General features: G+C 23.9%; 7 protein-coding genes across 7 annotated transcripts; 2 read left to right on the top strand and 5 right to left on the bottom strand.

Annotated features, from left to right (window-relative positions):
* Positions 1–4,206: 4,206 nt before the first annotated feature.
* Positions 4,207–6,049, bottom strand: OCT59_027420 (uncharacterized protein; the record flags this gene model as incomplete). The annotated part of the gene is made up of 6 exons (XM_066136955.1): positions 4,207–4,250; positions 4,331–4,366; positions 4,446–4,466; positions 4,542–5,340; positions 5,430–5,909; positions 5,996–6,049. 6 exons carry the CDS (start codon positions 6,047–6,049, stop codon positions 4,207–4,209), a joined length of 1,434 nt encoding a protein of 477 aa, XP_065993388.1.
* A 3,725-nt stretch (positions 6,050–9,774) lies between these two features.
* Positions 9,775–10,751, top strand: OCT59_027419 (uncharacterized protein). Its single transcript, XM_025316557.2, has one exon. The coding sequence runs from the start codon at positions 9,845–9,847 to the stop codon at positions 10,259–10,261; it is 417 nt and encodes a 138-aa protein (XP_025180204.1). The 5' UTR covers positions 9,775–9,844; the 3' UTR covers positions 10,262–10,751.
* Positions 10,752–12,590: 1,839 nt separating this feature from the next.
* On the top strand, positions 12,591–14,399 carry OCT59_027418 (uncharacterized protein; the record flags this gene model as incomplete). The annotated part of the gene is made up of 7 exons (XM_066136954.1): positions 12,591–12,665; positions 12,756–13,223; positions 13,297–13,795; positions 14,033–14,101; positions 14,175–14,195; positions 14,276–14,311; positions 14,374–14,399. The coding sequence occupies 7 exons, from the start codon at positions 12,591–12,593 to the stop codon at positions 14,397–14,399; spliced, it is 1,194 nt and encodes a 397-aa protein (XP_065993387.1).
* A 1,552-nt stretch (positions 14,400–15,951) lies between these two features.
* Positions 15,952–16,227, bottom strand: OCT59_027417 (uncharacterized protein; the record flags this gene model as incomplete). Its single annotated transcript, XM_066136953.1, has 1 exon — positions 15,952–16,227. One exon carries the CDS (start codon positions 16,225–16,227, stop codon positions 15,952–15,954), a length of 276 nt encoding a protein of 91 aa, XP_065993386.1.
* Positions 16,228–16,828: 601 nt separating this feature from the next.
* OCT59_027416 (uncharacterized protein) lies at positions 16,829–18,818 on the bottom strand (the record flags this gene model as incomplete). The annotated part of the gene is made up of 2 exons (XM_066136952.1): positions 16,829–16,845; positions 17,240–18,818. The coding sequence occupies 2 exons, from the start codon at positions 18,816–18,818 to the stop codon at positions 16,829–16,831; spliced, it is 1,596 nt and encodes a 531-aa protein (XP_065993385.1).
* Positions 18,819–18,871: 53 nt separating this feature from the next.
* Positions 18,872–19,951, bottom strand: OCT59_027415 (uncharacterized protein; the record flags this gene model as incomplete). The annotated part of the gene is made up of 1 exon (XM_066136951.1): positions 18,872–19,951. The coding sequence occupies one exon, from the start codon at positions 19,949–19,951 to the stop codon at positions 18,872–18,874; it is 1,080 nt and encodes a 359-aa protein (XP_065993384.1).
* Positions 19,952–21,390: 1,439 nt separating this feature from the next.
* On the bottom strand, positions 21,391–23,005 carry OCT59_027414 (uncharacterized protein; the record flags this gene model as incomplete). The annotated part of the gene is made up of 2 exons (XM_066136950.1): positions 21,391–22,682; positions 22,834–23,005. 2 exons carry the CDS (start codon positions 23,003–23,005, stop codon positions 21,391–21,393), a joined length of 1,464 nt encoding a protein of 487 aa, XP_065993383.1.
* Positions 23,006–23,839: the final 834 nt, after the last annotated feature.

Genomic DNA, 23,839 nt, shown 5'->3' with positions numbered 1-23,839 from the left:
TTCGGATAGAATTTTTGAAAAAGTATTATATGAACAAAAAAAACATGATGAATTAATAATATCGTTTTCTTGAAAATTTAATCGATGCACATTAATTGGATATTATTGTGTTATTCGCTCTAAATGTTAACAGCGTAAAAGCAAGTAGAACGCCCTAAAGTCACTCAGTCACTAAGTTAAGGTACGAGAATTCATAGACTAGTAGAACGTAATTATTTATTATTTAACAGATTAATATCACGACACATCTTAGAGAAGAGTTAATATTTGGTCTTAAAATTTAGTTCCATCCATTCTGATTTGCTTTCGATTAAAAATGATTGTGGAAGGATAATTAATTCTTACTTGAAGCCAAGTATTCTAGCTGCGACCAATATTTATTTAACTACTTAAATTGAATAAAAATATTGCAAAATTAATAAAATTTTTAAATTACTTGAAAAGTTTTCAGGTAAAATAATCGGTAATTTAATGTGTTTAATTGTTAAAGCTCCATCTTTTTTCTTTTTATTAGTTAACGGAATTCTTCGTAAATAAGGAGAACAATAATATAAAATGATCTTATGAGCACGGAATATTTTCAGTGGGCATACTAAGGTTCATTATCAAATTCAATAGTAATATCATAATACACATCATCTAAAATTCAAAAAATGTTGCAACCTTACAATTTATAATTATTTTCTTTACTTGATTTGTTAAATAATTCGATCTATATTATTGTTTTAACAGCATTTCATTTCACAACCTTATTATTGTATGATTAAAATTTTGAATTTGAATTCGGAACAATTGTTCCACTAAGATTTTGTAGTGAGTATTTATAAAGACATGAAAATATTCGGTTTTTAGCATTATTAAAAAAGTTAATATATGAACAAAAAAAAAATGAAAAAAAAATTAATAACATCGTTTTATTTAGAATTTAATCAATACATGTTGATTACATAATCTTAAATGTTAAGATGACACATGGTAAGTTCTTTTATTTCGGATATAAGGAACCAAGACTAATAAGTCCTATAATGTTGATATCTGGGGCCGTCCTAAAAGAACCGTCAGTCCAAAACTAATATTATCAATTGGTCAATATATCCAGTCATTATTATTAAAATCATAATAAATATATATTATAAATACCGTTTTTAGTTTTTACTAATTATAAAGTAAATAATAAATAATTGAATCGTTATTTCAAACAAAAAAAATTATAAAGATTTAGTTAGTTAGTTTAATAACCATTTCGTTTTTTCTAATATTTTCATGATCTAATCTTCATTGGCCTGTTTGACTTTAAACTAGTCCCTAGGGCCTAGGACATGAGGACATCAGTCCTGAAACAGGTTCAACTCATCCCTATATATTCATTTGCTATCATAAAGTGTTGTATATACACATAATATATAAACAAGATTTTTATTTTTAATATAATAAATCAAAAAAATATATTTAACTTTGTATATAAGAATTTTGATTATATATATATAATTATATAATGATATTACAAATAAAAAAAGTGTTCGCTATCTTCAGAAATATTAAAACTATAGGTTTTCCTATAGTATTCTTTTAAAAATAAATAAATGTCATGTTAGAAAAAGTTAAACTTTTAGTGAAAAATATCAAATATATACTAACCTTTTTGTTCTATTATATGTATTTTTTTTTTTTAAAAAAAAATAATTTTAATTTGAAAGAAAATTTAAAATTACATTCAGACTTCAGTTGCATTTTTTTGGTTCAAGTAAATTATCAAATTAGTATAGTTTACTTTTACTGCTTGCATAATAAACACTTGTTATCTAAATTATTTGTTTTTTTAAACTTTTTCAAGATTTTCATTCCATATAAATGTTGTCCTGTAAAGTTCCATTCATAATATTCTCCGCCAATCCAATCTGCGTAAATTTCAGAATATCGCACTTTTTACGAAGTAAGAATATAATTTACTATTTTATTTTTATTTGTTTATTTATTTTGTATAAAATAAACTCAAGCTATGCGATAGCTTAATTTTATCACTTTTACGCCCTAATGCACATATTAGGTCATTCCAAATTAATTTTTAGTTTAACGACTTTAACGTTCTCCTCCCCCTCTATTTTTGAAAATTTTAAAAATAATTTAAACACATATGTTCACATATGTTTAAATCACTCCTCTTTTCTAAAGTTGAGTTGTACCGAATATTTCCGATTTTACTGAAGTATTATTATGTTTAAAATAACATGTTTGTTTAAATTTAATATTTCCTCCTCCCAAATTTTTCAGCAGAAAGAACGTTAAACTAATTATTAGTTTTGAATGGTCTTATAAGATCACACAACAATAATTAACTTTCTAGATATCTTAGATAACAATACAATAGTGTAACGGTAAATCTTGTAAAGAAACAGTCAATAAATGTAAATATGGACTTTTTTCCAATTTTAGAGCTTTAGAGCACGAAAAATAATAAATTTAATTGATATAAAAATAAATATGCATTGCTTTATGAATGAATCTTACTACGTAAATGGTATCACGTGAAACATCAGACTTGAACAAAAAATACTTACCGTAAATAAACTTTAACACAAACTGATTGATTAAAATCTCTACTTTCATTGGTGTATATAGCTAAATCTTTTTGTTTATAATCTTTACGGGATGAGTAATTTATTCATTGATCCGATTAGCTGAATATACTGTAAATAAATTTATTAAAATTATTAAATGTGAAACAAAAAATTTTAATTGATAACTTATAACTACGCCATTATTATAAGTTTAAATGAAAAATAGACATTGCAAATATTTTTATTAACCTTTTTTTTTTCTTTATTGACAAAACACATAAAAATTTTAAAATTATGCATAATTGAATATAATGAAGCAAAAAGGTAACTGGCCAATTCATTATACTGTATACTCAGTGTATAGTTTCAAATTTTGTATTAGATAGATAGTACTTTCTTGACGTAATGTATTTACTTACGTTGATTTTGGAATTAATTGTTTTTGCAATTATTCCCGCACTGATAAAGTTAAAATTAATATTTGTCCCGTCAAAAACATCACTCTTATTTCCTTTTTTAATACGAGCCTTGAAATATATTATTGTCATGTAATTTAGTTGTACCCACTCATGTCATTACACAAATAATACCAAAAAGTCTGGAGGACTTAAACAGTTTCCGTTTTCCTAGTCTTATAAGATTGTGACGGCTTATAAGTAAAAAAGAAATTATGATGCATAACCAAATTAGCCTTCTAACATCGAGATAGTATAGAAAAGTTCATTGTTAAAACTTTTGTTTACACCTAAAATAGTTTTCTTTTAATTCTTTCGATTATTGAAGAAACCATGCAAACTTATCAACATCATTTCAATCTTTGATCAAGTTTATAACATTAATGTAAAATATTTTAAACTATGTTTGCTTTTTCATTAAAAATTTTTTTTTTTACATTGTGCAGCTGATAGTAGTTAGTAGTTTAAAATTCTCAAATTAGGTAATTTTTATTCCAAAATTTCCGATTTTTTGAGTTAAAGAAACAAAAAATTTTTTGCTTAAAAAAAAATCAATCATTATGGCGGGATTTGACAGTGAATTTGTTTAATATTTTTATAAGATAGTGATATATATTATTGGTCAGTCTATTGGATAATGCTAATTCGGACGGACTAGTATTTTTTGTTAATGGCTAAATATCAAATTCTTTTAATACTAAATTAATTATTTTAATAAGTTTAACATCAAAGCGTCAATATAGACGTTTAAACTATTTTTATTTCACAGAGAAAAATAATTTCAGTACAACAGACGTTTAAACTATACCTTTTATTTATACATGTTCTTATCTGAATGACGCAATAACTATCATTTTTTAAAGGTTTGCTTCAAATTGAGTTTCACTAGTTATTTCACTTTTCTATTTCTTCATTATGTGCTGTTTTTTCATTTAACTGTTTCTTGCTCTTTAAGACAATTTAAGACATTGAACTCTTGATTTTATCTTTACTCATAAGACATTTAAAATGTTTTGAAATATATAGAATAAATTATTATTAGATGATATTTGTAATTTTAATTCTGGATAATTTATAATCATGATTTTTATTAAATACAACAATTTAAATTTTATTTTGAACCAATATACCATACATAAAAAGATAATTTAATAATGTTATTTAGTTAAACTAATTTCTCTGATTCAAAAACTTCATTCAATATTATTTTCATCATCTTGATTCATTTCATTAAGATCTATAAAATAAATAAACAAATAGTAAATATATATAAATAAAGTAACAATAAAATAAACACTAAAGAATAAATATTCTTACCTGATTCATCTAATTGGCAATCAAAACCTTCTGAAACTATAAATCAATTAAATTATTATTAATAAAATATTATTTTATTAATTATATAAATTACCCATAAATATAATTTACTTACATAATGTTGATTGAATAGCACCTATTTATAGAAAATATATAATAATTAGTAACATATTAAATATAACTTTATTAAAAAGTAATTAAATTAAATTACCTGAATTTACTGGTTCTGGAAGATTTTTGAAATTTAAAAGTCTACTAGTATAGATAGCTTGTGGATGTGTTTGAATGTTTTTAGATCTTTTTTCACTTGTTCTGTTTAATTTAATCTTATTATCATATTCATTTACTTGAGATTGAGTATCATTATCACCATTAAAATGCAATTTCATAAGTTCTTGATACAATTCTTTAGCAGTTGGTCTATTTTCTGCTTTAGCATCCCAACATTTAGTAATCAAATCTGCATGTAATTTTGGTGTAAATTTAAAAATATTTGGTCTAAGTCCTTTACATATTTTAATAGCTAAAGCATGATTATGAGGAATATCATTATAAGGAGTTTCTTCAGATATATATTCATTCATCATTATTCCAAATGAATAAATATCAGATGCTTTTGTATATTGATATCCACGTAAAACTTCTGGTGCCATATAAGGTAATACTCCATAAATTCCTTCCTGTTTAACTGATTGCTTTTCATTATTTGCTGGTTGGCACATTCCTAAATCACTTATATATGAATAAGTATCACTATGATATAATATATTACCTGAATGAAAATCTTTATGAATTTTTCCAGCATTATGAATATCCAGAAGCCCACTTGCAATTCGGAATAATCTTCCAATTTTTGAATTATAACTTGATTCATTATTCATATAATAATTTCTCAAATTTCCATCTTCACAATAATTTAAAACCATCATATAATCTTTGGTATTTGGATCTTGAGTTATTCCATAACATTGAATAACATCTAAAAGATAAATCTGAAGATGAGATTTAATCTAATAAAAGTGAAAAATTTTTAATAAATATAAATAATACATAAATAAAATCAAGTAAATAGATTACATTACCGACTAATTTTAATTACCTCATTTAAGAATTCTGTACTTAAACAAGAAGAATTATCCAAACTTTTTAATGCAACTTTTTTATCAACATACTTTTTCCATTCTTGATTTTCAATATTCCAAAAATAAATACATCCTTCAGGCCATTTAGCTGAATAAATTTTACCAAATCCACCTTTGGTAATATAAGTAATATCTTTAAAATTTTCAAAAGGTATCCATTCAAGATATTTCATATGATGAACAGCATTAAGTTGTGATTGTTGTATAAATTCATCAATATCTTTATTTCCACTAGTCCAATTTTTAAAGTTATCCTTAAATCTTTTAGAATTACAAGGTTGACACCATTTTTCTCCTGTGCCAGGTTCATTACATTCTCCACATATCCCATATGCTTGTTTTCTTTTTTCTAAGTCATTCATATAAACTACTTTTTCAGCTGCCTCTACTATTAATTCAGTAGTTGAATCTATAGTAGAATTTGTAATGACATGGTACTTTTATAATAAATAATTAAAAAAAAAACTATTATTATTTAAAAAATAATGTTATTAATAATAATGATAAAGTGAACTGTTTTTACCTGATATACACTATTGTAACTCCATAAACTTTTAAGATTTTCTTTAGAATTCATTTTGGATATTTCCATACGATTTAGGTTGTATATATAGATTGCAATCTATCTATTAAATTCAAAGATAACAAATAACGTTATCTAATAAATGAAGCGTAAAAAAAAAAGTAACGGAGTTCGGGTAAATTTATAATAATACCAAACAAACTCTTGTGCAACATGTGTAACATTCATTAAAAATTTCTATAAATAGTATAGTATAAACCTGGGTTACAATTGATCGGCATAAAAGAAAGCAATCATAGAATAAAAAATTTTCGCAAATGGGTTAAGTTCATTATTTAATCATTCTAGTCAATATTATGCTTTGATAATAATAAATTAACTAAAATTGTTTGCTAAAATTTATATATTAATAATATTATTAAAGTTAATAATTTCTCCCTGTAATAAATAAACTACTTTTACTTAAATGAAATCATCCTAGTAGGCATTGAAAAGGATGGCTGGACTTTTCTTTGAATATAAAACCATAAAATTAAATTGAATTATTTAGTTATTAATTATTATCATGTAAAAAATTTTTTTACTTAAATGAATTATCTTTTATAAATTTCGTTATCATATGACTTTTCCATTTTGTCGATCCATAGCGGAATTGTCATGTGATACCGATGAATATGGATGTAAACAAAAATTATCATAAACTCTAATTTTCACAGTTTACAAAAATTTTAAACAATTATGGGAACAACAAATAAATCTTTATGAAATTTTATTAGAGTTGAAATCAAATAAATCATCATCATTATACTACAGTTCTATTCGGAAAAAAAAAAAAAATTTGGATCATTAGTTAGAATACATATTTGTAATTAGTAAAAATAAAAATGAAAATGTATTGAATAAATTTGTAAAAAAAAAAATTCTTTTTTTTTGCATTTGACTTTAATCAATTAAACTAAATATAGTTTGATATATAAATTAAAAATCTATTTTCATAAGTTTAAATCATCAAAAACTATCGTTAATCCGTTGAAGTATGTGAGATATTTTTAAATTTTGTATATCATTAAACGCGATTAAACAAGCGGTACGTACTATATTTATTAAAAAAGTTGAATTTTTATTATTCAAATTTTGTGGCCTTTGGTTGCAGTTTTTTAACCTTGGCGTTAACTAAAAAAATTCCTAATAATAAGGACCAATAATAAGGACATATTAATATTATAATATAGTATTCTCTAAATTTATTATGCATCTTTTAGTTTACATATTTATAAAATTGATTGTTACAATACTTTTTTTAAAAATAAAAAAAATTTGAATTTTGTATTAAAAATTTTAAAAATTATTTCCTTTCGAAATTGTATTTGTTCGCAACTTGATCAGCAATTCGCATATTATTATCAGACTACGTAAAAAAAATTCATTTTTTTTTTTAATTAAACTAATTAAAATAATAAAAAAAAAAAACTTTTTCATTTTCCCAGCTGTGGTAATTATTTTGATATAACAGCACATGAATTTGCGAACTTCATAGATTTGAATTTTCCCATGGCTGGGGTAATTACCAAAATTAACGATATTAATGTGTTACAAACAATATTTCTAAAATAAAAAGCACAAGATTTCTGGGAAAATAACTTTATCGATTGATTCTATAAATAGCAACTAACTGAAAAACCAAAGTAAATAGTATATTTTTGAAATCTAAGCCAAGAATTTCTTTCTTATACGAATACTAAGTTTATTTTCTTTATCAGATTAACTTGACGAAATAAATGGTTTAGATTGGTCTGTAAATCTGAAAGATTTGATTGATAGAAGTATAATTTTTATTAAAATTAAAATTGTGATTGAACGTGAAAAGTAAACAAATTGTACAGTACTGATTTATTCTCATAAAGATTTTATGTAAGTCCAATCCAAATAAAGCCTCGTCATATTTCCAAATTAAGTTGTATATAGTCCATCATTCACAAACGAAAATTTCTAATAATGTATATATGAAAAAAAGTATAAATACGTTTTTAACGATATTTTTTTCTCACATTAGTCAGACAAGTCAGCCACATATAATTGAATCAGGTGACAAAACATATTTCATTAAACAATCCATTTTGCTTATTGTTATTCCAAATCGGGACATAAATGAAAAAATCATATACAAACAGTAATTGCAGTACGATGCTGAGACGTTGCTTTAATTAAAATGACTAAATATTGAAATATTAAATTGAAAAAAAAATATTTGACAACAAATAATAAACTCATCACTTTTTTTTTGTGTCATTTTTTTTTTTTGATTCCAAATCAAATAAATCCTCTCTCAATCTCTTGTTTCTAAAAAATAAATAAGAAAAAATAGTTATTGTGACCCTTACAAAGCCACATCGAGTTATTACCATTTTTATCGATGTATAAACATTTAATTTACACATAAAAATTCTTATACTTTTTAACATATTTTTTATAATAAAGCAGTAAAACACTTTTATTCAAAAAAAGTCTCTTTTTTTAAAGAAAAATATATATATATACATATCTGAACGTACAGTATATTATAATAAACTACGTAATTTAAATTCTTTATTAGAGTCGCACTGCAATGTAACACAAAAACAAAAAAGTCGGTACCATCAATTTGAGCTTTCTGATTGGATTTTGTAGATTACCTAACGTGTATATATATAGCGATAAATTAGATAAATTTGGTGATATCATTATAGGCCATTAAAATTGTAGATCACGAATTCACACGCCATGATTACGATCTATCTTTTGATCATTAATTTTCATATTTGGTTAAATTTAGATCAATTACTGCAAGCTAAAAGATTGTTATCCTATTTTGGAATCTAGGTCAACCTGGACTAAAAATCATTTTCACGTAAAATTACAAAAATTTTTAAATTTTGATTCTTATTTGAAATACATATTTTGTGTCATTTTTGGAAATCAATTTAAGAAATTTAAGAAATGAATAAAACAGATGACTTTACTTCTAAGATGTATAATTCATCCGCCTCAGCTCCGGACAATTATCATTTCAGACTGTCAAATACAATTTACGAAGCAATCTTATTGTTCAATTTTAACGTTGTATTTTTGAAACCTAAACAAGAATTATTATTTTTTTTTTTTTGATGAATACTAAGCTTGATTTATCGTTCAAAATTCATTAACGGACAAAAACGTTAAAGCTTTTATAGTAATAATGAATTGATTGATAAATTAGAGAATTTATATAGTCTATTGCATAATTACAAATAAACAAATTTAATAAATCCACCAAATAGATATACCGTCACACTATGAAAGATTAGATTAATAGAAGTATTGTTTATGATTGAACTGAATGAACAGGTTATTCAGATATAATTATTTTATGCAATTAATGGTCTTAAATGTTAGTATTTCATAAATGAAAAGTTTTGATAGAATAGTTACGTATATAATATAAGAAAGGTTTTAGATTTTTTCATAGAAGGTTTAATTTGTATAAATTTTTTAAGAAAACCCCATTTTATGTTAAACAATATATTTTTTTTTTTCATATTATTCAGATGAATAATCAAAAATTGGATCAGAAGATGAAAAATGTATCATTAAACGGTTTGTTGACTTTGTTCAGCTGATATGTTAAATTGGGTCTTAAATGATTTTTGAAAATTTATTATAACGCGTTTTATTATACTAAATCGGGTTGTAAATGGTTCAATCTAAATGGTCGATATGAGATATTTTTTTAATATAAAGGCATATCAAATTCGAATCCCTTTCAGACAAAGTTTCAAAAAAATATTTCACTCTTAAAAAAAAAACTAAAATAATCCAAGCTTCATTATCGCGATGGTTAAAGGTTCTGCATTTCAGGATGGTAACAATCATCTATTTTGCACCGAAGTCTCAACTGGAGTAAAGAGTGATTCATTTGGTGCATCCGCAGAAGCAAAGTATAATAGTTCACTATACAGATACTGTGGTGATGCTGGAGATCTTAAACTTTTAAATGCAGGACTTGGAGCAAAAGCTGCAGCAAATACTATTGATGGCCTCAAAGCTAAAGTTGAAGCACGTTATGATTTGGTAGATTATGAAGCGGGAGGCTTTAAATCAAAATTTGGTGTCAGTGCTGACACAGGTGGATCAATTGGCTCCAATGGCGTAGAGGCTAAGGTTGCAGGTATTGGTTTTAAACTTGGTAAAGAAATAGGTGTTAGTCTTCCTTTTGGAGAAATTTCATTTGATTTGGGAAAATTGTTTTAATAGTTTAATTATTTTAAATTTACTATAACTTGTCATATTTTACCTGTAATATTTTGATATTATCTTTTATTGTTCTGTAAATTTTTTTTACTTTTATATTTGTTATTTACTTTATTAATAAAGACAAGTTTTATTATTATCATATTATTACAAAAAAATTTACTTCTCATAAATAATTTTATGGCGCAGTTTTTTCATTAATGACATGATAATCTTGTTTATTCTCTGCCCAAGACGTGATATAATATAAATTGAATATTATGTTTTTAATTCACTGATTGATCCATGAATATTGTAATTAAAATTTATATACTATCATATATTTATATTTATAAACATTTCATATACTATACTTTCGCGAAATTAACATTGTAATAGCATCATTATAATAAATAATTAGAACCAATCATAATTTAATAAAAGCTAGTTTATTTTTAGTAACGCATCTCGATCATCTTTGTTAGCGTTACTTGGTTTTCTATTTCATGCAATCTCTTTTTGTTTTTTTCGTTATTTATTTTTTTTTATTATTATTATTTTCTATTATCAAACTTTTACTTGTTAAAATCACTTTTCTTCATCACCATTTCCCTTCCGATATCATTTATTCATAATATTGTGCGCTCTTTCTATTCTATGATTTTGTTATATCTGTTAATCCAAATTTTGTTCTGAATATTTACGAAACAATCGAAACATGTTTAATAATCATGATATTTTTCGATTCTTGATTACTCTTTATTTTATTAAAGCCATTATTAAATAATCCTTAAACTAATTCCTAAACCTTTAGTTTTGCCAATAAATATTTTCAAAATCCTCTCTAATTAATATAATAAATCAACATTTAATCGATCTCAAATATTGTAATATCTTGAAGATTTTTGTGTAAACAATTTCTCTTCATATGTTACCAAAATATTTTCTAGTACTATTTCAAATAATGTCATCTAGATTATTTAGTGGAATTATTATTTATTGAAAATTGGTTTATAGATGTTTTCAATATTAATTTGAATATATACGAAGAGAAATATTACAATCTATTATTAAACATTTCCTCAAACTTTTACATCATCAATAAAATTTAAGATTTAACTTTACTACGTTTTTATTATTTATGAATAATAAATTATAATTAGGTGGAATTATTAATAAAATTAATATCATTAAAGTATGTAAAATTGCCCTATTAATATCGAATAATATTATTATTGTATAAGTCAAAGTTTGCATTGAATTCTTTAAGCTCTATTGTTAATATTATAAATGTAATTAATAAATTAATATATATGAATTTAATAAATATCGATATTTTTATTTTATTATAAATTATTATTATTATTTACCACATGTAAAATTTCTTTTACAACATTATCGTAAAAAAAAGATTTTTTAAATAACGTTTTTTAATTAACGTTATTGGAGAGTAAGAATCAGATCGAGAAATCCATCTTGGTTGATTGAAAAAAAAAAATTGACCCCAATATGAATAATTTGAATTGTGCAACGTGAGATGCGTGATGCTTCTGCGCCCAATTTATCCAATATTTATTATAGTTAAAATGGTCATTTGCACAAATCCTTGTGGTTCCGGACTTCCGGTTAATGAATTATTTTCTCCCAGGACGATGCAATTGGCCGCAGCAGATCACATCATCAACTATCCAGTTAAAGTATAATGGGGCTTTTTTTTCCTTTTTTTTATATTTTTTTTTCAGTTCTTATAAACTTGCAAATTAATATTTTTTTTCGGTTCTTATAGACCGAATAAATTTTTTTTTCGTTTTTTTTCAAACAAAAAAAAATTTGTTTTTATTTTACAGTTGTTTTTTTAAATAGTTTCAATTTTTTTAAAAAATATTTTATTTTTAAAGTTGAATTTTTTTATTTATTATTATTCATTTTTTTTTTATTTACTTCACAAGTTTTTTTTTATTCTTATAATTAATACTAATATATTTAATTTACCTAAATATTGATTGTTATATTAATTTAAATTACATTAATCCTGTTGCAACGCAACAAGTTATAGCTAGTTATTGACTGAAATTATTTTTATTTGGTTTCACTCAATCGATTGTTTATTGAAAATTTCCTTTTTTCTTTTGTGCTGATCAATATCGTAACAAGGTATTTTCTTTTTAGAATTTTTGTATCAAATTTTTGAATGTTACACATGCACAAGGGTTGACTTGTTGAATAAAATTTTCCGAACTCTGTAATTTAAATTTTTTTTTTTGCGTTTCATTTATTATATGGTTAACGTTATTTTTAAATTTACCAAATAAATTGTAATTTACATATATACAATGCAAATTAATTTAGTATGGAAATATCAACAATAAATCCTAAAGAAACTAAAAGAAATTTATGGAAATATTTTAGTCCTGTTAAATATCAGGTAAAACAATTCATTTTGTCATATAAATATATAATAGTATTGAATTTTTAATTTGAATAATAATGTTTTTTAATCATTTATCATTAAAAGTTACATGCTACAATTTCTACTATTGGTTCAGCTATTGAATCAGTAGATGATAAAATAGTTTATATGGAAGATTTAGAAAAAAGAAAAAAAGCATATGGAATATGCGGAGAATGTAATGAACCTGGCACAGGAGAAGATTGGTGTCAATCTTGTAATGCTAAAAGATTTAAGGATAGATTTAAAAATTGGACTAGTGAAAATAAAGATATTGATGAATTTATACAACAATCACAACTTAATGCTGAGTATTATAAAAAATATCTTGAATGGATACCTTTTGAAAATTTTAAAGATATTACTTATATTATCAAAGGTGGATTTGGTAAAATTTATTCAGCTAAATGGCCTGAAGGATATATTTATTATTGGGATATTGAAAATCAAGAATGGAAAAAGTATGTTGATAAAAAAGTTGCATTAAAAAGTTTGGATAATTCTTCTTGTATAAGTACAGAATTTTTAAATGAGGTAATTAAAATAAGAAATGTTAACTTATTTACTTAATATTATTTTTATTAATTCCTTACAATGTTTTTATTAGATTAAAACTCATCTTCAGATTTATCTTCTTGATGTTATTCAATGTTATGGAATAACTCAAGATCCAAATACCAAAGATTATATGATGGTTTTAGAATATTGTGAAAATGGAAATTTGAGAAATTACTATCTCAATAATGAATCAGATTATTATTCAAAAATTGATGAATTAATACGAATTGTAAGTGGACTTCTAGATCTTCATAATGCTGGAAAAGTTCATAAAGATTTTCATCCAGGTAATATATTATATGATGTTCATACCGATCCATATATAAGTGATTTAGGAATGTGTCAATCAGCAAATAATGAAAAGCATTCAGTTAAACAAGAAGGTATTTATGGAGTGTTACCTTATATGGCACCAGAAGTTTTACGTGGATACCAATATACAAAAGCATCTGATATTTATTCATTTGGAATAATTACGAATGAATATATATCTGAAGAAACTCCTTATAATAATATTCCTCATAATCATGCTTTAGCTATTAAAATATGTAAAGGACTTAGACCAAATATTTTTAAATATACACCAAAATTACTTGCAGATTTGATTACTAAATGTTGGGATACTAAAGCAGAAAATAAACCAACTGCTAAATAATTGTATCAAACATTAAATAAATGGGATGATTATAAATTTAATGATAATGTTAAACATCAAATAAGTGAATATAATGATAAAATCGAATTAAATAAAACAAGTGAAAAGAGAACTAAAAACATTCAAACAGATCCACAAGCAATCTATACTAGTAGACTATTAAATTTCAAAAATCTTCCAGAACCAGTAAATTCAGCAGGTAATTTAATTTAACTTATACTTTGATAACCAAAAAAAAAGGTTTACATTACTAATAACTTTATTTTTAATAGTTGCTACTAAAACAACATTATGTAAGTAATTATTTCTATTGGAAATATAATTAATAGATTTTTATATTGTTTTTAATAATATTATGTTAATTAATTTATAGATTCAGAATGTTTTGACTGTCAATTAGACGAATCTGGTAAGATATTTATTCTTTAGTTCTTTATTTTGCTAATATTTATTAATTTACTTATTTTGTAGATTTCAATGAAGTTAATCAAGATTAAGAAAATAATACTGAATGATTTTTTTTTTATAAGAATCAAAGAATTTAGTTTAATTATATTATTAAGTTATTCTTTTATACTAGCAGTTATTATTTATGTTTTCGTATTTAGTATTTTAGTTTAATAAAAATAAATTATTAATTGGTTAGTTATTGATTGTTCATTTATGATAAATTAATTTTACTATCATTAAACTAACTTTTATTTTGACGTAAAAGACTTAATATTACAGTAAGTAATGTAATTTCAGATTAAACTGAATAACTTTATTACCAGCTTTTTTTTTTTTACTTGATTATGTTTAAACAAAAATAATTTTGAAATTTTTTACAAAAATGTTTTAAAAGCTTGAAATATTTTTGATTGAAAATTATTCTAAAAATAAACTAATGGAAAAACCGAATAAAAACACTTATGAAAAGATTATTAAATTAAACAAGAATAAAAAAATGAAACAAGTCAAAACAAAAAGAAAGATCAAAAAGATGAAACAATAATAAAAGTATCAAATGATAAAGTTGAATCGACAAAAATTGAAAAAAGAAATCTGAGCAAAAAGTATAAAACGAATATAAGAAGAAAGTTCTAATAAGTTATAATAAGTGATTCGATCCAATCAATTGTTTTCATGTTCATTATCTTTCATTTATAGAGATATTTTTATTATCTTTTTCGGAAATGTTGATCTGATGAAAATGACGATTTATGAAATTTCAAATTTCTTTTTATTACTAATTTATTAGTAAAGTGAAATTATTAATAAGTTTACATAAGATATTACTAATTGGTTACATTGATCATTGGTTTTATAACTTGACCATTGAACTAAAAAAATTCAATAAAGCCATAAAAATAAATGATACAGTACACATCTTTTTTAGGCCTAGCACTTATTTAATCCATATTTTTAAACTTATGTTTGTGTTCACTAAATCATTTAAATAAGAGTTTTATAAACTTATTATTATTTTACTGTAAAGAATATACGTACGAAGCTTACTACGTATAGTGGATTTAATATCCGTTATTCGTATGTTGTTTATTTAAATAAAAAATATCTAGGAAAATGGATATTGAATTTCAAAATATTATAAATTAATTTAGTCTATTAAATACTCTATAGATTTTTGTTTAGTCAATAAATTAAATAATAAAATCAAATAATAAAGTTTGTCACACGAACACACGATAATCATTATTCATAATAATCTCAAATAGAAAAGGATCATAGAAGTAGTAATCTAAGTTGTTTCAGAAAGACTATCAACTAATTTTATGATGCTCAGTTGCAATACAATTTATGAGAAATAATAATTAAACTGAAAGCAATAATACTATTTGGATATTAAACTTAAATTTTCTAAACAAATTGCAAATGAAAATAAAAATAAATAAACATTGTTTCAATAATTTCATACTTATATTTAATAGTGTGTTTAATTCTTTTTACTTTATTTATATAAAAATTGTAATAAAAGTATATAATAAAAATGTTTCCTATACAATAACTGATAAATAAACCATCAATGATGAGGAATGGATAATATAATTATTAATTTTTAATTATACATTCTAAACATTCAGAATCTTCTTGAACTAAAATTTCAGTAAGCCTGCGACTTGTATAATATGCTTGTGAATGATGTTGTGTAATAGAAGTACATTCTTGTCCTTGTACTAAAGCTTTGTTTGCTTCTACAAATTCCAACATGTCATTTCTTAATTGTTTATCAATATTAGATACTCTAAATTCATAATTTTCATCCCTGTTTACCTCATAAAATTTATTAATACTTCTAATCCATTTAGATATAATATGTTCAAGCATTATTGTGGTTGGTCTTTTGAAAGGATCTGAATTCCAACATTTTTTCATTAAATTAATATAGCATCTTGGAGTATTTTTTATAATTTCAGGACGTTCTCCTTCACAAATACTCAAGGTAAGGTGATGATCATGTGCTTTACGATAAAATGGAGGAATACCTGATGTAAATTCCCACATTATCATTGAAAAGCTATAAATATCACTTGCTGAAGTATAGGGTTTTTTTCTTAATATTTCAGGCGCCATATAAGGCAAAACTCCATAGACTTCATTAAATTTATTGTCAGAATCTTGTAAATCACTTATAGGTTTACATAATCCTAAATCAATAATAAATAATTCATAGTCATCCGACATTAAAATATTACCATCATGAAAATCACCATGAATTAAATTTGATTCATGGATTACTTTTAGTCCTAATACAATTTTTTCCAATAATTGTAACTTTTCTTGCCACCTAAATTTAATTATATCAGATAAACATTTTCTCAAATTTCCTTTTTTTGCATAACTCATTATTATTATATAATTCAAATTTTTTGGATCTTGGGTAATTCCAAAGAATTGAATAAATTTTGAAAATGATTTTTTCTGGCAATTATAATGATATTTCCACTATATAGATGATAAAAATAATTAAATTTTTACAAAAGAAAATAAAATATACTATTAAATATAAGTAATTTACATACCTCATCCAGAAATTTGCTATTTAAACTTGATGAATTATTAAGTGTTTTAAGAATGACTTCATAATCTGTTTGTCTATTCCATTGTTCTTTATCAAAATTCCAACCATAAATAGGTCCATCTGACCAGATAGCTTTATGAATATCACTGAATCCTCCTTTATCATAATAATTAATATTTGTCAATTTATTATAAGGTATCCATTCTAAAATTTCATAACTATTTTTAGCATTTAGTTGTGCTCTTTGAATAAATTTATCAATAAATTCATTTTTACTAGTCCAATTTGAAAAATCTTGTTGAAATCGTTTAGAATTACATTTTTGACACCACCAGTAAACAGTATATGGCTGTTTGCATTCATTACATAATTCAGATTCATTTTTAGGATTCACTTTGTTACTTTCTGACACTTTTTGATGACAATAAAATACTTTTTCCAAATTGCTTTCTGTTCCTTTTTCTTTTTCATAACATATGGCTAAATTAGTCATTGCTTTAATATGACCATTTTCTGCTGCTTTATGGTACCAATGGAAGGCTTTTTCTAAATTTTTTTCTGTTCCTTCCCCATTTTCATAACATTCGGCTAAACTGAACATTGCTTCTTTAACCCCATTTTCTGCTGATTTTTGGCACCAATGAAAAGCTTTTTCTAAATTCTTTTCTGTTCCTTCTCCATTTTCATAAATTATGGCTAAATTAAACATTGCTTCTTTAACATCATTTTCTGCTGCTTTTTGGTACCAATGAATGGCTTTTTCTAAATTTTTTTCTGTTCCTTCTCCATTTTCATAAAATGTGGCTAAATTAAACATTGCTTCTTTAATACCATTTTCTGCTGCTTTTTGACACCAATAAAAGGCTTTTTCTAAATTCTTTTCTGTTCCTTCTCCATTTTCATAATATATGACCAAATTATACATAGCTTTAATATGACCATTTTCTGCTGCTTTTTGACACCAATAAAAGGCTTTTTCTAAATTCATTTCTGTTCCTTCTTCATCTTTATAACATGTGATTAAACTGAACATTGCTTCTTTAACACCATTTTCTGCTGCTTTTTGATACCAATAAAATGCTTTTTCTAAATTACTCTCTATTCCTTTTTCTTTTTCATAATGTATGGCTAAATTAAACATTGCTTCTTTAATACCATTTTCTGCTGCTTTTTGGTACCAATGAATAGCTTTTTCTAAATTTTTTTCTGTTCCTTCTCCATTTTCATAAAATGTGGCTAAACCAAACATTGCTTTAATATGACCATTTTCTGCTGCTTTTTGATACCAATAAAAGGCTTTTTCTAAATTCATTTCTGTTTCTTCTCCATTTTTATAACTTATGGCTAAATTAAACATTGCTTCTTTAACACCATTTTCTGCTGCTTTTTGATACCAATGAATGGCTTTTTCTAAATTCTTTTCTGTTCCTTCTCCATAACAATATCCAGTAGCTAAATTATTCATTGCTTCTTTATCACCATTTTCTGCTGCTTTTTGATGCCAATGGAAAGCTTTTTCTAAATTCTTTTCTGTTCCTTCTCCATTATAATATCTAATAGCTAAATTAAACATTGCTTTAATATCACCATTTTCTGCTGCTTTTTGATACCAATAAAAGGTTTTTTCTAAATTCTTTTCTATTCCTGTTCCATTTTCATAATGTATGGCTAAATTAAACATTGCTTCTTTAACATCATTTTCTGCTGCTTTTTGGTACCAATGAATGGCTTTTTCTAAATTTTTTTCTGTTCCTTCTCCATTTTCATAAAATGTGGCTAAACCAAACATTGCTTTAATATGACCATTTTCTGCTGCTTTTTGACACCAATGAATGGCTTTTTCTAAATTTTTTTCTGTTCCTTCTCCATTTTCATAAAATGTGGCTAAACCAAACATTGCTTTAATATGACCATTTTCTGCTGCTTTTTGACACCAATAAAAGGCCTTTTCTAAATTCTTTCTGTTCCTTTTTCATCTTTATAAAATATGGTTAAATTAAACATTGCTTCAATATAACCATTTTCCGCTGCTTTTTGAAACCAATAAAAGGCTTTTTCTAAATTCTTTTCCATTCCTTCTCCATTTTTATAATGTATAGCTAAATTAAACATAGCATTAATATAACCATTTTCTGCTGCTTTTTGACACCAATGAAAGGCTTTTTCTAAATTCATTTCTGTTCCTTTTCCGTTATAATAACATATAGCTAAATTAAACATAGCATTAATATAACCATTTTCTGCTGCTTTTTGAAACCAATGAAAGGCTTTTTTTAAATTCATTTCTGTTCCTTTTCCATTATAATAACATATAGCTAAATTATTCATTGCTTTTTCATTACTATTTTCTGCTGCTTTTTGAAACCAATGAAAGGCTTTTTTTAAATTCATTTCTGTTCCTTTTCCATTATAATAACATATAGCTAAATTATTCATTGCTTCTTCATTACCATTTTCTGCTGCTTTTTGAAACCAATAAAAGGCTTTTCCTAAATTCTTTTCTGTTCCTTCTCCATTTTTATAACATAAAGCTAGATTATTTATTGCATTGGAATAGCCATTTTCTGCTGCATTTTGATACCAATGGAAGGCTTTTTCTAAATTCTTTTCTGTTCCTTCTCCATTATAATATCTAATAGCTAAATTATACATTGCTATAATATGACCATTTTCTGCTGCTTTTTGATACCAATGAAAGGCTTTTTCTAAATTCTTTTCTGTTCCTTCTCCATAACAATATCCAGTAGCTAAATTATTCATTGCTTCTTTATCACCATTTTCTGCTGCTTTTTGATACCAATGGAAAGCTTTTTCTAAATTCTTTTCTGTTCCTTCTCCATTATAATATCTAATAGCTAAATTAAACATTGCATTAGAATGGCCATTTTCTGCTAATTTTTCTAAAGAATTAGTATATTCTTTACAACATAATTTTTCAGTAAAAAATTTATTGCAATGTGAACAATTTTTGGTATTTATATTATCAGTATTTTTATTTGAGATATTTGTTTTACCAAATTTGGTTTCCATTTTACTGAAAAAAAAAATTTTTTTAAATAAATTTTTTTTAAGACCATTTATTTTTTATATCATGCACTAAAAAGAAATAATTTAACCAAAAGTAGAAATCATATTGTTTCAGGTTTGTATTACTATTCTTTGATGTAAATCATTTTGATTGGCAGTCTGAAACTCCGAAACTCTGAATTTCTTTGGTACCATATTTTCTGAACACTATTTTTCAGATTCTGAGGATTTACTTAAGTTGATTAATAAAAATTTTGCATTAAACACAAAATGATCAGCAATTGTAATACCAATCAAAATACGTAATTTTATATATATATAGAATCAAATATTATTAAGAGATAATGAGTAATTTATAAAAAAAAATAATTAAATAAATAAAGTAAAAAAGAATTTTTAAATATTCCTTTGGTAATAACTAACGATATTACTAGGAAAATGGAAAACGTTCACGTTGCAATAACTTGCAAGTGTTACGTGATCTACAACTCATTTATTTATTTGGCATGTTTCAGGGGTCAAAATAGGTAGAGTTATATAAATCATGATACGATACATATTCAAAAAAAAGGAAATAAAATTGTCAATCATTGTAACAGGGACAAAAACAAGGTTAAACCAAATTTTGCTAGTTCTAGTGTTTCCAAAGTTTAAGTGGCCGAAAAACTGAAGGATCTAAAGAAGAAAAACAAAATTAGTGAAAAAAACAAAAAAAGGTAATGAAAAAAAGAAATAAAAAAAGTTAACCTACTATTGTCTCCGAAGCCAGGTGGTTAAAGAATTGAAGGATCTAACGAAATTAGAAGATAATCCGTTAGTGATACAGATAATCTGGATGATCTGTACAGATATCCTCCAATCCTCTCATCCGTATCCATTTATCATCCGTATCCATTTAAAAAATCCTACCTGGATAACCGTAAATGGTGGATATCCGTCCGTAGATACGAATTGTGGGTAAACGGGTTGAAACACTAGCTAGTTCAGTATGGTAATAGTCTTTCGCTAATGCTTTGGATATTTTGATTTATTTTGAATTATTTAAACCCTAAGACTAGAGTAGTAAAAATATGCTTTACAAGTTTCTTAATAGTTTGTAATTTAAATAATTATATAATAAAATTATTTATCAAAAAAAAATTATAATAACCATTACGATAATAATTCAATTATAAATTTTATGGCAATCACAAATAAATCGGTACATTATTGAATAATATTATAATCTTTTGCCTTAATTTATATTTAAGAGGAAAATAAATTTTTTATTAAATTATCTGGATGAAACTTTTTTTTTTTGGGCAAACAAAATACACATCTGATTAAAATAATATAAAATTCTGATGGACCGCAGCTTTATTATGTATAGGTATACAGGCAAATAAATATCTTTATTATGTAAATCTGCTATCTAATATAAATATTTTCCATTAATAATTAATCTATTCTTTTAACAAATCGAAAAATTCAATTTTCAAATCATTATAATTTTGGACTACTATATTATTTAACTTAAATTCCTCTACTTTATCAATCATATAAAACAATTCTTCTTTTTCTTCTTCATCAGTGAATTGATTTAGAAAAGCAAAGTATTTAACTCTTTTCATATCCATGATATAATCTTCTATATTATATAAGATATTGTCTTGTCCAACTTTTTTTCTTGTTCCATTTGTTATATTAAAAAATAATAATTTCTTGATAAAAGTATTTTGAGAATTTATCAAAAATATTTCAAGATCATTTGTATTCATAGTAAGAATCAAATCTAAATATTCTAATTTAAAAGGAAGAATTTGACCTAAATTTTGCAATACAATTGAGCTAAGTTCAGTATATCTATTGTTTAAACCAAACGTATAATCGTAATTTATATCAATAGTAAGATAATTAAGGTTTTGTTTAATGGTTTCAATTAAGTTGAATGTTGAATAAATAATCTGATTATTATCATTAAATCCAGTTAATTCAAGGAATTTAATTTTAGTACAATAATTTGTAATTAATTTAATTAATTCAAGGTGCTGTGAATCTTCACAATATGTAAGTTCAAATGATAAACCAAAATTTTCTAAATAATCTCCAGATTTTTGTAATAACAATTCTATTGACTCAAATATTCTATTTATAAATAAAGATTTTAATTTAAATGGTTTAGTTAAATTAATTATTTGTTGAATAAAATTAGAATCTAAAGAATAACAATTAATAATATGAATAGATTCTAAAACATTTAATTGTTCAAATACTTCATTTAAAATATGTATATTTTTAAAATCAATATTACGAAATATAATTGTGTTTAAAGTGTTTAAACGATTATTAGAATTTAATAATATTGGAGGAAATTCTTGAATAAAGCAAATTTTTTTAAGATTTTGTTGTGATTTAATTAATTGTGATAAATGATATTCAATAGTTGTATTATGTTTAACAAAACTTAAAATGTAAAGTGATGTAATTGATTCACAATTAGAACTTAAAAATTTTAATAAAGGAATATTAATTTTAAGATAAAGAATTTTGATATTATAAATGAAATGTGAACTTTGTAAAATTGATTCATCAAAATATTTATTATGATATATACCATTAAAAATATATAATTTTGCTTTATTTTCAATAAATATTTTAATTAATGATTTATGAATGAATTTTACGAAATCTGAATTATGTGTATTAACAGCAGCTGCAACCCATTTTTCAATACAATCACTAATTATAAGTGTATCTAAATGTAGGATAATTAAATAATGTATTTGAAGGAATTAAACGATTTATACAAAATTCATTTAATTTTATTTTATCATTATCATTTAAATTAATCAAATAAGTTTCAATAAAACGAATTTTATGATATTTAATGTTATTATAATTTGTACGTGATACAATTGAAAATGGATTTTCCCATAATAATGGAATTGCTAAATGACACCATAATCTATTGACTAAGATACAAGAGTGTAATGTTGAAAAATCATTCCGAAAATATTGCATAATATCGCTCAATAATTCGGATAATCCTCCTTCTGAAAATATTTTTGAACATGCCATATTTTTAAGTGAAAAGAGAGAGAAAGAGAAGGTGAGGTTTTTATTTAAAGTTTGATTTGTGGTAAATTTAAATTCTTTTTCGGAGTTAGGACTCCGATATTGCTGCATCATTAATTTGTCAATCACTTCGTTCATTTGAGATCACCAAATCAATCGAAGAAGAAATTAAATTAGGTTTATCACATGATATTATAAGATAATTTTTTATTGGTCAATTATATAAATATATAAGAAAAAAATTTCCGGTCGGATATGTATTACTTTGCGTCACCCTGGTATAAAAACTTTTACTCTGAAGTCTGAACAGCAATCATTTACATTAAAGTAAATAAAATTTATGTGTTGTTGGACGTTTACGATTTCATGTTGCCATGCCGATGTAATAATTTCGTTGAAATAATCAATTATATCACGTGGACAACTTACAAAGTCTAGTATTTCTCGTTTTAAATTAAAAATTTCTGAAGACTAAGCTCGTTAGCGGCAATCAAGACTTTAATAATATCTGAAGTTTCATATTCTTTTAAGGAAAGTACAGATTTTCTGAAAAATTTCAGGTAAAATATTTGGTAATTTAATATATATCGAAGTTCTATTGCTTTTCTTTTTTATTGGTTGACAGAATTCTTTGTAAATAAAGAGAACGATAATACAAAATGACCTTTAGTACGAAATATTTTTACATAAGAAATTTCAATAATAATATCGTAATATTCGTCGTCATCCAAAATTTCAAGATAAATTTTGCAATAGTTTATTATCAATCATTATAATTTTGAAAGAATAAAATAAAAAAAAATGCAATATGTTTCACAATATATATGATTATGATTA

Source organism: Rhizophagus irregularis, chromosome 7, assembly GCF_026210795.1.
Source record: "Rhizophagus irregularis chromosome 7, complete sequence".
NCBI classification, from domain to species: Eukaryota; Fungi; Glomeromycota; class Glomeromycetes; order Glomerales; family Glomeraceae; genus Rhizophagus; species Rhizophagus irregularis.
The sequence above is the reverse complement of the archived record's forward strand: the minus strand, read 5'-3'. Positions and strand labels throughout refer to the sequence as shown.